Source organism: Talaromyces atroroseus (genome assembly GCF_001907595.1).
Source record: "Talaromyces atroroseus strain IBT 11181 chromosome Unknown scaffold_0, whole genome shotgun sequence".
In the NCBI taxonomy this organism is placed as follows: Eukaryota; Fungi; Ascomycota; class Eurotiomycetes; order Eurotiales; family Trichocomaceae; genus Talaromyces; species Talaromyces atroroseus.
In genome coordinates, this window is record NW_017971432.1 from 1,182,499 (window position 1) to 1,196,654 (window position 14,156).

Consider the following 14,156-nt stretch of genomic DNA (forward strand, 5'->3'; position numbering starts at 1 on the left):
CAAACCGGGCTGGGTGGGGCAAGCGATACGTCTCTGCCTGAGGAACACACGCTCTCTCCCTCTGCGCAGTCAGCGTGGCCTGATGCGCGGAATCCGTTCGTGCTGGCCATTATTATCTTCGTTAGTCTTGTTCTCGGAACAAATATCAAGTACCACGTGACTGGCGCGGACAAAAAAAAAGAAAGAGCTCGTCTGATTGGCTTTCTGGTTCCAATGGTACGACCAGACGACTAGTGGGAGAAGTCGTGAGAAGCACCTGTCATCATCCCAACCCCATCAAAGAAAGCAAACAAAAAAAAGGAACCTGCACTGCCATGTCGGTTCCTGTAGCCGCACAGCTTGTCTTCAGTAGTTGCTGTCCGGTCCCGACTTTCCGTTTGCAGGCACGTTGGAAGAAGCATAAGTTATATGCTTATTATCAATGATCGATCGCTCTAACTGGTTACGGCAAAATCTCTCGTTATGTAATCCGCCCAGGCATGGCCCCTTGGACGCCGCAGCAGCAAAAGAAAAACAAAAAACAAAAAAGATAGATAGATAGATAGATAGATAGATAGGCAAAGTAGCATGCAAAGCGACCACACCCACAATCAGCACAAGACAACAAGCGTATTGCTGGAGTGTTCTGTGGTGCCGGCCGGAGGGAGGGCCACCCAAGGCACCTATCACATCCGCGCATGTAGAAAATTCCCAATGGGGTACAGCTAACCTCCCGCTGCCTGCCCCGTCGCCGGCCACTCTCGGTTTCCTTCCTTCCTTGCGATATTATTTCTTTCTCCGAGTCAACACCTTCACTTGTCTCCCCATACCCAACTAGCTACCCAGCTGTGTTCTCCTCCTGCTGCTCCAATCAATCTTTTCCTCTTCCCCGCTGGCTGAGGCGTCTATCCACCTATCTGTCCATCCTTGGGGACTTTTGACTACCTGCTGCCTCAGTCCTTCTGGCGTCGACGCTGCGTGTTAGTCCTCATATCTTTCTTTCTCCTCGTTCTACTTTGTGTTACTCCTCGTTTGAGATACTCCATCCCTCTCATTCTTCGTATCTGGGATCCCCCCTTCTTTTGATTTTGACGTGGCATATCCGACCAGCGTCTTTTCTCGCATACCCTTCACTGCCCAGGACTACCTTGTCCAATGCCGCCCTATCAACATCTCCACCCTTGATAGACGCGGCATCAGCTTCTTCCACGGTTCCTTTTACATTTCCATCTAGCGCCGCTCCGAGCGAGTCAAGCAATTTGAGCGAGAAATGGTGGCTCCTGCGACTACAGGAGCGAATGCGCAATCGACCACCCCCCGCCAGCGCCCAAACGTCTCGTACCCTTCCTACGGTCACAATGTGCCATTGAGCGCTCGACGCTCAGCGCCCTTGGATCTCTCTACCGTCGAGCGACGTGGTCAGCCGAGTGCTGCACGAGAACCGACGAATCGTATTCGTGCACATGGCTTACCGGAAGCTCCTACTTACCGCCCTACCGAAGAGGAATTCAAGGATCCGAACGAGTACATCCGAAAAATCGCACCAGAGGGGGCTAAATATGGTATTTGCAGGATTATTCCTCCCGAAAACTGGAACCCCCCATTCGCAGTCGACACTGAGGTGCGTGTTCATTTTGCTACAGCTCTCGAAAGGCGAGCGAAGCTTGAGCCTAGAACTTAGAATGCTGACGAAACATGAAACTGCAGAGATTCCATTTCAAAACTCGCCGTCAAGAACTCAACTCGGTCGAAGGAGGTATGTCGCAACCTTCAACAAATCCTCCTTCCTATGCATATCCCCAGAGCCCGTGTTCTAACTCAGACCAAGGCACCCGAGCGAACTTAAACTACCTTGACCAACTGGCCAAATTCCATAAACAGCATGGCACCAACCTCAATCGCTTTCCTAGCGTCGACAAGAGACCCCTGGACCTATACAAATTGAAGAAAGCTGTCGAGGTTCGCGGCGGCTTTGATCAAGTCTGCAAGTTGAAAAAATGGGCCGAGATCGGTCGCGATCTAGGATATAGCGGAAAGATCATGTCATCGCTTTCGACATCGCTAAAAAATTCATACCAGCGGTGGCTTCAACCTTACGAAGAGTATCTCCGTGTCGCTAAGCCCGGCGTACAACAGCAGCTCGAAGTCGAACAAGGTGGACCGTACACACCGTCCCCCAATCGTTCTCCAGCAGCTAAGCGACCCATGTCGACCACACCGTCAATTCCGCGACCTGAGTCCCCCGCCATCAGGGCTTCAAACATCCTAAATGCCTCGATTGAGTCTGATGGAGCGCCAGAACAGCAGACACCTGCCGAGGTCCCTATTCGGCCCGCCCCAGGCTTCACTGCGGTCAACAGACCCGGGGGCTTCACTCCCGTTAATCGTTCACCGTCATTTGCTGCAGTGAATAGTGCACCTCAAATCAAGAGAGAGAATGAGAACGGCTCATCCACCCCAAAGAGCATCGCCCCGCATCCCGGCAAGGATCTCGTTGACGCGAAACAGACACCTATCACCAATGGGCATACCTCTCATCCCCTCAAACGGACTATAAGCCATGACAGTTTTGCTGCCGACTCGCAGAGTGAGTCCGCCGATCTTGACAGCTCAGGCCGGAGAAGCAAAAGACTCCGAAAAGGTTAGTATACCAACTACTATAAACATACTGATACTACTACTGCTATGCGGCTGTGTTCGGTCTCTTGTTAACTGATGGCTTTTTGTAGATGGCGTTCCTACAGTTGCCGGTTCGCACATGAGTCTTCTTCGTCCGACGCCGCCAAAGGGGAAAGCTAAGAGCGGCACGCGCAAAACAGGCGATGTATGCCCACTTACCTTTTCAACCTCAATTTCTCACCCAAAGCTAACGAATATTAAACAGAAGTGCGAAGCATGCGGCAAAGCAGACAACCCGCAGACTATCTTTGTGTGCGATAGTTGTGAAAATGGATATCACAAAGCTTGTCTTGAGAACCCGTTGAACGCTGACCCGGACTATGATTGGCATTGCCCCAAGTGTCTTGTTGGCACCGGTGAATTTGGCTTTGAGGAAGGTGGAGTATATTCACTAAAACAATTCCAAGAGAAAGCGAATTCTTTCAAGAAGAACTATTTTGCTCCTCGCATGCCATTTGACCCTGTCCTAAATACTCAGCGCCGTGAAACCGAAGACGACGTCGAGCGTGAGTTTTGGAGGCTGGTGGAGAGTCTTACGGAAACGGTGGAAGTCGAGTACGGGGCCGATATTCATTCTACGACTCACGGAAGTGGCTTTCCGACTGTTGAGAGGAATCCTCTGGATCCGTATTCTCAGGATCCCTGGAACTTGAACGTGCTCCCATTCTACGGGGAATCTTTGTTCAAACATATCAAGTCCGATATCTCGGGCATGACCGTACCATGGGTTTACGTCGGAATGTGTTTCTCTACCTTCTGCTGGCACAATGAGGACCATTACGCCTACTCTGCCAATTATCAACATTTTGGCGCCACCAAGACATGGTACGGCATACCAGGGAGTGATGCGGAAGCTTTCGAAGAAGCTATGCGGCAGGCAGTCCCAGAACTCTTTGAAACGCAGCCAGACCTCCTGTTCCAGTTGGTCACGCTTCTGCCACCAGACCAACTTAAGAAGGCAGGAGTCAACGTCTACGCGCTCGACCAAAGAGCTGGCCAGTTTGTTATTACGTTTCCCCAGGCATACCATGCTGGATTTAATCACGGGTTCAACTTCAATGAAGCGGTCAACTTCGCTCCGACGGACTGGGAGCCTTTTGGTGCTCTTGGAGTTGAGCGATTACAGGCCTTTAGAAGGCAACCGTGTTTCTCGCATGATGAACTGCTACTGACAGCTGCAGCTAGAGATTCCTCCATTAAAACTGCAAAATGGCTTGCACCGGCCTTGGAACGGGCCGCTGGTCGTGAAGCCTCAGATCGTGCAAATTTCTTGGCCGCCCATTGCGCAGCTTCTTCACATCATTGTAAGTTCAGCGGCGATGATTGGTCTGCGGATGCAGAGTGCAAGATGAAATTTGTGGTGGATGAACAGGACCTCGCCGAGGAAGATCATCAATGTCATTACTGCAAAGCATATGCCTACCTTACTCAATTTCGCTGCGACAAGTCTGGAAAAACAGTTTGTCTCATTCATGCAGATATCTATGATTGTTGCGACGAAACTCTGGGGCAAAAGATGATGGGTCCAAATCATACGCTGCGATACCGGATGACAGACGAATCGCTGCGAAATCTACTACAAAAGGTGCAGGATCGCGCTAAGATTCCTGAAGCGTGGAATGAGAAGTTGGATAAGGTTTTAGAGGATGAAGCAAAACCTCAGTTGAAGGTCCTCCATAGTCTTCTAAGTGAAGGTGAGAAAATCCCTTATCACCTGCCCGGTCTGCAAGACCTGGCGGCTTTCGTTCAGCGGTGCGACAAGTGGGTAGAAGAAGCAAATAACTATATCACGCGGAAGCAACAGAACCGCAGAAAGAATGAGAAAGCCTGGCGTAAAGGCACTTCCAAAGCCGCACAGCTTGAAGAACGCGACCGTGAGCTTCGCAGAGTGGAAAATATCCACGCTCTACTTTCAGAGGCTGATAAACTATCCTTCGACTGTCCACAGATGGCGGCATTGGAAGAAAAGACGCACGAAATCGAGAAATTCCGCTTAGGGGTCCGTCTCGCTCTTGAAAACAAAAATCGTTCGGTTTCCGAGGTTGAGGAATTGGTGGAGTCTAGCCGGAATTTCAATGTGGACTTGCCAGAAGTTGAGCAATTGGAAACCATGCTCCAGCAAATGAAATGGAAGGAACAATCTCGCATAAAACGCAACCAACGCCTTACTTTCAACGATGTCGATCAATTCATTCAGCAAGGTGAAGAGTTAGGACTCACTGACAACGACCAGGACCTGCTTCACTTCAAAGATTTGCGGCAGCTTGGTGAAGCTTGGGAAGCCAAGGCCAAAGAGCTGATCTCTGTGGAGGCCGTCCATTATGTGCAGTTGGAAGCCCTATCTGCGCAAGCATCAAGATTTCCTGTATCTTCAGAGACGCTTGCGCAGGTCGAGGCTATTCTGACTAAACAGCGGGATGCTCAGAAGCATATTCGCACTCTTTATGAGCGTTCCCAAGACCCAGACATTCGCAAGCGACCTAGCTACAGAGAAGTTCGCGAGCTTATAGAGTCACTAGATCAGTTGAATAGCAGGCCGATGGGGGCTATCGACCTGGAACGTGAACAGAAACATCACGAGGACTGGATGCGCAAAGGCAAAAAGCTTTTTGGCAAAGCAAATGCCCCACTACATATCCTGAAATCATACATGGAGTACGTGGAGAGAAAGAATGCTTCGTGCTTTGATTTGGAAGATCGATGTCGTCCGCCTGTCGAACCCGCCTCTCGTGACAACACCCCTGATGGCCTTTTAGAAAATACGCATTCGAACTGGTGGGAAGCTAAATCGCGCAAGAGAGATGTATTCTGTATTTGCAGGCAACCGGAAGCCGGGATGATGATTGAATGCGAACTCTGTCATGAGTGGTGAGTTGTTTTCAACTCTTGATAAAAAAAATATAACCATAAAAAGCCATCACTGTTGCTGACTTTCCATAGGTATCACGGTAAATGCTTGAAGATTGCACGAGGAAAGGTTAAGGAGTTTGACAAGTATACATGTCCGATTTGCGATTGGCGACGGAAAATTCCTCGTGATGCCGCGCGCCCAAAGCTAGAGGATCTGCAAGACTGGCAGGCGGAAATTGCAAACCTCCCATTCCAACCTGATGAAGAAGAGATCTTGAACAAGATTGTCCAACAAGCCACACAATTCAGAGAGTTCCTCCACAGTTTCACAAATGCGGCTTGCACAACCAGCGAAGAAGTGCCAACTTTGATATTCTATCTTCGCAAGATTGAAGGGGCCGAAGTGCTGCTTGCTTACGAAACGAACTTTTTCCGGCAGGAAATCCATAAATGGGCACCGGTGGCTCCAGAGCCGCCTCCAATTTTGGAACAGTCGCTTTCGACACGTAAACCCCGACCTACGAAGAGTCAAAAGATAATGGCTCAGTTAGGCATTGATCGTGTTGAAGATCTGCCGCCCCACCTCAGACCAAAATCAAGTCACCATGCCAAACGCAAGTCTGTCGATGCATCACAATCGAGTCGGGCACTGCAGTCTGCAGATGGTGGCACAGCAACTGAGTATCAAGAGGAGGCCTCTGGAAGCAACGGAGCCAGTCTAGGGACCTCGTCTACGCCTTTTTTCACTGGTGGCTATGCCAATCTTGGTCAAGATTCCAGTCCATCATTTAGACTCTCATCTACCCCCGAGCCTGCCTCTCCTTTCCTTTCTCAAACTCTTCCCGGGCAAGCTTCAACATTTGATTCCCGTTCGCCGCCACGCGGTGTGGACCAGCCATTATTTACCGAACCTTCTGTTTTCCGAGACCCACAAGAGAGCGCTTCTGGGGTAGACATCGGTACTGGCAATCCTTTCAGCAGCAGCCCAACTCGTCAAGAGATAACTGACGTCTTTGCTGATCTGACCAACGAAGAGCCTGAGGCAGTTGAACCAATGGAAAACACACATGCGAATGAAGCCCTGGAGGCTCTTGATGTCAGTAACGGGAGTGAAAGATACGACTCCAACAATGAGGCTGATGGCGGCGAAACATCCCGTCCCGGAGATGATGTTGACAATCCCGATGGAGGCGGAGATGGCTTCTGAGAAGATTTAGTGTAAATTAATAGGGGCTGGTCCAAACAACATTTCGGCGTTTTATTTCGCTTTCGGATGCACGATATGAGGTGGTGACTTTACTAGGACGCGCATTCGCTTTTCTCGTTGGGTGTTGGGCGTGGAAACTAGAAACAATACCTTTGGCGTTTAAAATTTATCTGGATTTGTGGGCACGATGATGTCCTTTTCATTCAATTTTTTCTGTTGCTTTGCTTCTCCTGTTGACGATGGCTTGCTCTGTTGGAAGCTGATTGATTTCATCTTCGACGTTTAATTGCTTGTTATCACCTCTCTCTGTTCTTTCTCTGGTGTGCGATGAGGGGATTTCTTTCAAGTTTTTTTTCTTTCTTTTTTATTGTATCAATATATCAATATCTTTTGAAATGTATTACTACAGTCTTAATCGAGCTATCTGGTTGAATGTGGCTGAACGCACCTTGGAAATTTATGCCTTAAATTTCGGGCAGGGACGCGGCATGCATATTTAACTTCGGTATTGAAAATGACATCAGCCGACATTTAATGTTCCTTCATAAATCATCCATTTGAGGAGCGTGAATACCTCCCCCATGTTCTGAGTGTTATTGCTATAGCCAAGCACCACAGCAATGCCTCCAGATGTCTACTTGAATCTGGGCCACTCAAACACGCATTTCCCAGGCCTTCTGCCCTTTCTCAAACACGCCCGCCGCCATTTTCTGCCCACAACAAGAAATGGGCACACTCCGGTGTATGTGTTGGGCAACCAGTCCGCAGACCTGGATTCTATGATCTCTGCTATTGTCTACTCGTACTTCTTCTCGCGAACTGATAAAGATAGACGAGGCTACGTACCCCTGGTGAATTTGCCGGATGTGCCCAGTGGGCCGGAGCTGAGGAGGTTAAGGCCAGAGTTTGCTTGTGCCTTGGAGCATTCCCTTTCATCTCCACAATCTGCATCTGCACCGGTGCCTGAAGGGAAGAATGCCGATAGAGATGGCATTGTGAAATTGCTCAAAGAGCACATAGTGACTGTGGCCGATCTGCGCGATGCACTTTTATCAGCTGCGGATGACGAGGGCAACAAGGGTGACGGTCAGAACTCGAAACTGGAACTGGACTGCGTCTTAGTGGATTGGAACAGTCTCCCGCATAAGGCATCGGGTAGAGGGAAAGGCTCAATAGATGGTCTTTCTGATCTTGCTACGTTCTCTGTCACCGGATGCATTGATCATCATGTCGACGAAGGCTTTGTGCCTCCATTGGGAAATCTGCCAGAGGGGAATCCGCGGATTATCGAACTTGGTCCCGGCTCATGCACCAGTTCAGTCATTTGCGAGATCCAAAAGCGCGGTTTATGGCCCTCATTGCTCGCTCTGGAAGCTGAGAGACGCGATGACGAAGATGATCATGGGGATATACAAGTTGCCAAACTTGCTCTCGCAGCAATCCTGATTGACACTACCAACCTCACAGCGGAAGGGAAAGTAACTGATGTCGATCGGGAAGCGGTTTCATTCCTCACGGAAAGAATTTCATTGTCCTCCACCCCCGGTGCAGGAAAGAAATGGAATCGCGATTCATTCTTTGAACATATTAGTTATGCGAAAGCCCATAGTCTGGACTGGCTAACTGTTGAAGAGATCCTTGGTCGAGACTATAAAGACTGGGTTGAGTCTACTCCTTCAGGCGAGGAAAGAGCCATTGGAATCGCTAGTGTTGTACGTCCACTGGAATGGATCGTCAGTAAGGCGAATGAAGAGGACGACAACAAATCAAAGGACCAGAACCTGCAGCCGTTCTTGAACAAGCTGAAGAAATTCGCGACTGGGAAGCATCTAGATGTGGCATCTGTGATGACGGCATTCACCTCAGAAGATGCTAATGGCGACGACGCAGGACGTTTTGCAAGAGAACTGCTTGTTTGGGGACTCAATGGTGACTCCGATGCATATACCCAGAAGTTCATGTGCGCTGCAAAGGAGCAATTGGATTTGCAGAAATGGAATGGCTTCCCTGCTGAGGGCAGCCAAGAATATACGGGAGATTTGTTTGTTTGGAAACAGGGAAATTTAGCTAAGAGTAGGAAGCAAGTCGCGCCATTGCTGAGGGAATCGGTTAAAAGCTGAATATAAAACCCTTGTGCAACAATTATTGAACGTTGAGTCTTGGAATTTTGTTCATTTTATCAATTTTCTTTTTTTAAAAAATAAAACAGATGATTAAGTACCTAGGTACTTGGACGCAATACCACCGATTGGTCTCCATACCACGAACAAGAACGAACATGACGATTGATGCATCCTAACAGATATAGTATGCATATGAAACAAAACATAAGAAAAAAGAGTCCAAACACTGCCGCTATTGAAATGATGGAATAGACAACTGGATTTCGCTCTGTCAACGCCCTCTCTGGCCAATGTATGAATGAATTGAAAAAAAAAAAAAAAACAAAAAGAAATAAAGACAATCCCCCCCCCCCTCCAACCCCGTTTAGAATTCTAGACAGAAAGAAAATAGGATGACGCCTCCAAGTTGTATGCAGATTAATATATATCAATAGCACTCCCACTCGCAGAACACGCACCAACGCGCGCTGCGATCAGCCAAAACAAGACCGCGCCAAACGCCTCGCTCTCCAACCTTTATAACTGTTTCCCATACACTGCCGTCCGGTGTGCCCTCAGTCAGAGAGTCGGGGTTATTGTTGCTCGTGCTAATCATGTGGTCTGCCTTGCGCATCAGACGCAGAATCTTCCCGGATGGCGATTGTATCGCCAGCTTAGCCGGCTTCTCTCGATGCGGATTTGATGTCGACTTGTTCGATGACACAATGGATGTATTTGCGGTAAAGGCATCCAGGGACGTGGTAGAAGCTACAGATCCTCCATAACTACTAGACACCACGCTCATGGCACTCGAAGGGCGCATTATTGGTGACGCACGTCCGTCAACAGGAATCTCGCCGCTGCTCGACTTCGAAAAAGGCGCTGAAGGATGTTGACGGACCGCAAATACAAATGTGTTGTTAATAGCCAGTCTTCCGCACTGCGGCTGAATGACATAGATATCATGTCGCTGCGCATGTGGCGTTGGGTGTCGTAGCAGGAATTCGTACGGAGGATTTTCTCCAGTATGAAGAATTGGTAGTGTGACCGCAAGAGGATGGGGAATATCCCTGTTTGAATGCATCAACCCCTTTTTGCCGGCATAGATCTTGAGCACTCCTTGTCCTTCATCACCAGGCAGGAGTGCCTTGACGGTGAAACGTTTCTGACCACGAATCCAGTCGGGTTGAGCGATCGCACGTTTGCGCACAATATCTCCACTTTCAAACCAGTCGCCATCGAGATCACGAGCGAAAGCTGGTGCTTCGACTTCAGCGACGCATTCGACGTCAGGAGGGACGAGGATGCGCAACTGCAGAACATCGAGACCTTCCAGGTGACAAAAACTTGTATCATAATCCGGCATGTGCATTGCATTCTTGAAAAACGCTGGGCTGACGGTAGGAAGAGCCAAGAGAACATCTGGGGAAATGGGAGGGCAAATGTGTTGTTCTTCCGGATGTAAAGGTATATGCGTATAACAAATTTCCAAGGGACGAGCAAGGAAGTACCAGCTCTCAGCATGGTGAGAAGTCGTGGTGACTATTTGACTACGCTGAGGGTTCGTTGGACCTGCCAGGGAGCAGTCCATGATCCGCCATTCGCCATCAATCAATATAGCATTCCACCAGTGGTTCGGGCGAGACAAAGCGCCCAAGTCCAAAAGTTCTCCAGGGCTTTTCAAATAGCCTTTTATGACATCAGCATGCAATCCAACAGCTGAGCACATCTCCTTGACGAGAAAGGCAACCTCCTGAGCACTTCCGCGTTTCATATTGATCACTCTTTTCAAGTCTACCTCATTTTCGTCCACGGGTTCCTCCCATGCAATCTTTTCGCTGACCCAAGTAAAAATGGCCCGCAGGCGCTGTACATCGCTCTTATAAGGCCGGCAAACATAGCCTTGAGCTAAACTAGCAGCGTTTGTCAAGGGTGGCAGGTTGTTGATGAAACGAGCGCTTTTGTCAACTAGCCCAAGATTAATAGCACCCCAATTTGTAGGATCGCTAAGGGGAAGACCGTCAATGCTTTCGTCTCCTTCAGCCGTCTCTTGAAGCTCTTCCACAGAGTAAATGACAGGGTGATCCATCATTTGACATCGTTCAGCGCGCTCGACTCGCTCATTTCGGCTTGGTGTACTCGCACGATTGACATCACGCCGAATCTGTACCCAGTCAATGGGGCTATTACCTCCCAGCTCCGTGTCTCGAAAACCAGTATTTTCCGTATTACGCGATGAGCCAAATGACTGAGTGAATCGATGTTTTGTGGGCGACGGAGATCTTCCACTTTGTGGCACCTGAATGCTGCTTCTAGCAGTTGCGGCCCCAGTTTTAGCAGAGTCTAGGAATCGTTTCAAAAACCCGCTCTTTTTAACTTTAGGTGTAGCAAGACCACCAAACACACCAGGCGAGCCATTGATGTCTTTGCTAGGTGACCACGGTACAGCCGACTGAGCTCCCTGCCTTGAGGTATTGTGGCTGGAATGGTACGAAATGCCACTGATGGGAGTTATTGGCCGATCAATATCACTATAAATACCTTTATTCAAGCCATCTATTGCCGTTGTTGGCCGCTCAGCTGAGAAGCTGCCCCATTTCGCATGTCTTGCAAAGCTTCCAGCACTTGTTGCACTGAACTGGCCAGCTGATGTACCACTCATCAAGCTGGCTGTTGTATTTGTACTGGTTGTATCCGCGGTAAAAGTGCTTTGCACGCCGCTGGAAGAATTGGTTGTGCTCGATTTGTTGGTCATTGTACGATTTAAGAATTGTTTGCTGAGTTCTGTAGCTGATTTGCGGCCGCGCAGCTGAGGACGGGAGGCGGGGATTGAGTCATGTCTGAATTGGTATTCATGTTGCTTGGGCGGAGGTGGTGGACCAATGTCATGCTCATCATCCTGAACAGATCGATCAGATTGATTGTGCAGTTGTCTCAATCGATTTTCCATCCGCTGCACATAATTGTTGAATTGGGGAGGCCCATCCTGATGTCGCTGATCCTGAGAGTGCTGGTTACCATAAACATTCTCTCCGTCGTCGAGATTTCGTTCTTGATTTGTACCAAATCCCAAGGACGTATTAGCTCGCGCGTGAATCGGCCGTGGACTAGAGGTGCGAAACTCGTCGTATGCATCCGGTGACCAAGGATTGGAAAACTGCGGAACTGGTGACGGAGATGGAGCACCACGAGGAAGACCCATGTCTTGCAAAGATGTCATCACGTCTTCCATAGCATCCCGTAAGGGTGACGGCGTGTTTCCCGGACCGATTGAAGACTGACCTGCCGGGGAGTGTCCCGGTGAGAATCCGGCTGGAGAAGGGGGTGCGTCATCTGGAGGGGGAGTTTTGGCAAATATAGTGAATCGATCATTCATTTCTATCGGTGCAGGCGGTGGTATACTTATACGATGAGCCTGACTTCTCACTGCTACGCGATGAGGAGGCGGAGGTGGGGGTGGAGGAGATTCTTCTCGGACAGGAGGTTGCTGGGAGACATCTGGAGGCACTGTATCTGAAGACACTGCATATGAAGGGGACTGTGACGAGGAATCGACATGACTTGGAGGCAAGGGTGATCGCACGCGAGCTTTAACCGCAGGGCTTGGAGACTCAATTCGCGACGGCGATCTTGCCAGTGTGCCGCGGGCTCGAAAAGCAGTTGCAGGGGTCCGCGGAGGTCTCTGTGGTATATTTGATCGTGGAGGTGTATTCTCTCGCGATGTTGCTGTGGAGGGTGTCTCTGACAGTCTTTCCTTGGCTCGACGATTCGCTTCTCCCGGAGTGACAGCCTCTTTGTGCGCTTGAAATGGTTTCCTGAAGACCGTTCGTTGCTTTTTAACAGTGCGAGAATCTGCACTATCATTTCGCGCCAAAACGTCTGTCGTGGATCGACTCACAGGAACAAAATCCTCTCCGAGCAGAACCACGAAATTCGAGGGGAACAAGCCCATCATCCTCTTATCGCGGAACAAGCGTCCCATCCACCATGACCCGTCGCCAGCGTTCAGGCATTCTATAAGATCCCCCTCCACAAACCCCAGATCTCTTTTCGATTCCCCTCCCCATGAATATACTGCTCGACACCAGCATGGAAATTTGGTTGGCAGCGACGGCGGACCGGGCGCCATGGCGAGCGCTTTAAAAGACTCTTGTGAAACGATATGAAGAAAACCCGGCGCTGCAGTGCCAGCTTGAATTGGCACTGCTCCAAAATTCGAGTATCTGCGACCCAGATTACAGGTCACTAAAGGTAATTGGAAACGAGAGTAAGCGTTCGTTGCTGTCGTGGTTTGGGTACAAGTGAGCGACGGAGCGGATGTGATAGCTGAGGAAGGGCGGGAATACAATAACAAAGATAATAATGAGCGACCTTCTAGGAGAAAATGACAGTCCGCACACAGTTCATCTGCTGTTCTGTAAGCGACCAGCAGACAGACCAGAAATAAAACGTTGAGGCCAGACTCATGCGCCAGGCCTTGGTTAGGTAGCGATGCGAAGTCGGTGAGGAGGAGAGCGAACGAGCGTTGCCGTGTTTGGCTGGATGTTTGTGCCCGGTGTTTACGCTGCACCTGTTTGGGTTTAGCGCGAGCTGTCTATCGATAAGCTTAACCTCGACGTAGCTACCTGCACTTCCTTTCTCACAGCATGTTTTTTCGAACTCTAGTACTGATGTCGAGCTTCTCTACGAGCAATTAATAGTAGTCAGGTTTTGTCAATCTGCGCTGCCCTGAATACATCTTGTCTGTACCTTGGGAGTAGGCTGCGGTCAATCAAGTCACTCTACACTGACCACAGTTTCCAACAAGTAAAGGATTGGGGAAAGCGAGCATCGAATTGGACAGCAACTGGACCAGTATCTTCGTATCTTTCGCGGCACAACTCCTATTTGCACGACAAAAAGGTTGTCGCTCCATTGTTGGTCGTGGTTGTCGACGGATATTACTGAGCTCGGATTCACGTCGAAACCAGTCACTACGTTCCGATTTTCGCTATTAATGAGCTTTTAGGATCCGTTCCAAGCGCTCTCGGGCGCATTAGGCTGTTTGTTTGCATTTAAGAGATGAGTTGGAACGCGACTTACTGCTCGGAGAGAGAGAGAGTGCAAAGGCATGTCTGCTGTAGATGGAAGTCTCGCATTCTTTGGAATGGTTAGTTAAGCTTGCAGTGGTGACAAATCAAGGCGGCCTGCTTTGGCGCTACGCATGCCCAATATAGTGATAGTTGCTCCATCTATGAATGGCAATAATGCACTTGGCATTAACCCCTTTAGAACATAAATTTCTTGAAATGCAACGTACCATCCTTAATGAAACCGTTTCAGGAACTTTGTTAGCACCC

The 14,156-nt window shown here is 49.3% G+C and overlaps 3 protein-coding genes across 3 annotated transcripts; 2 read left to right on the forward strand and 1 right to left on the reverse strand.

Annotated features, from left to right (window-relative positions):
* Nucleotides 1–1,249: 1,249 nt before the first annotated feature.
* UA08_00422 (hypothetical protein) lies at nt 1,250–6,715 on the forward strand (the record flags this gene model as incomplete). The annotated part of the gene is made up of 6 exons (XM_020260227.1): nt 1,250–1,600; nt 1,687–1,735; nt 1,808–2,620; nt 2,709–2,803; nt 2,864–5,526; nt 5,599–6,715. 6 exons carry the CDS (start codon nt 1,250–1,252, stop codon nt 6,713–6,715), a joined length of 5,088 nt encoding a protein of 1,695 aa, XP_020124534.1.
* A 620-nt stretch (nt 6,716–7,335) lies between these two features.
* On the forward strand, nt 7,336–8,835 carry UA08_00423 (hypothetical protein; the record flags this gene model as incomplete). The annotated part of the gene is made up of 1 exon (XM_020260228.1): nt 7,336–8,835. One exon carries the CDS (start codon nt 7,336–7,338, stop codon nt 8,833–8,835), a length of 1,500 nt encoding a protein of 499 aa, XP_020124533.1.
* A 430-nt stretch (nt 8,836–9,265) lies between these two features.
* On the reverse strand, nt 9,266–12,946 carry UA08_00424 (hypothetical protein; the record flags this gene model as incomplete). The annotated part of the gene is made up of 1 exon (XM_020260229.1): nt 9,266–12,946. The coding sequence occupies one exon, from the start codon at nt 12,944–12,946 to the stop codon at nt 9,266–9,268; it is 3,681 nt and encodes a 1,226-aa protein (XP_020124540.1).
* Nucleotides 12,947–14,156: the final 1,210 nt, after the last annotated feature.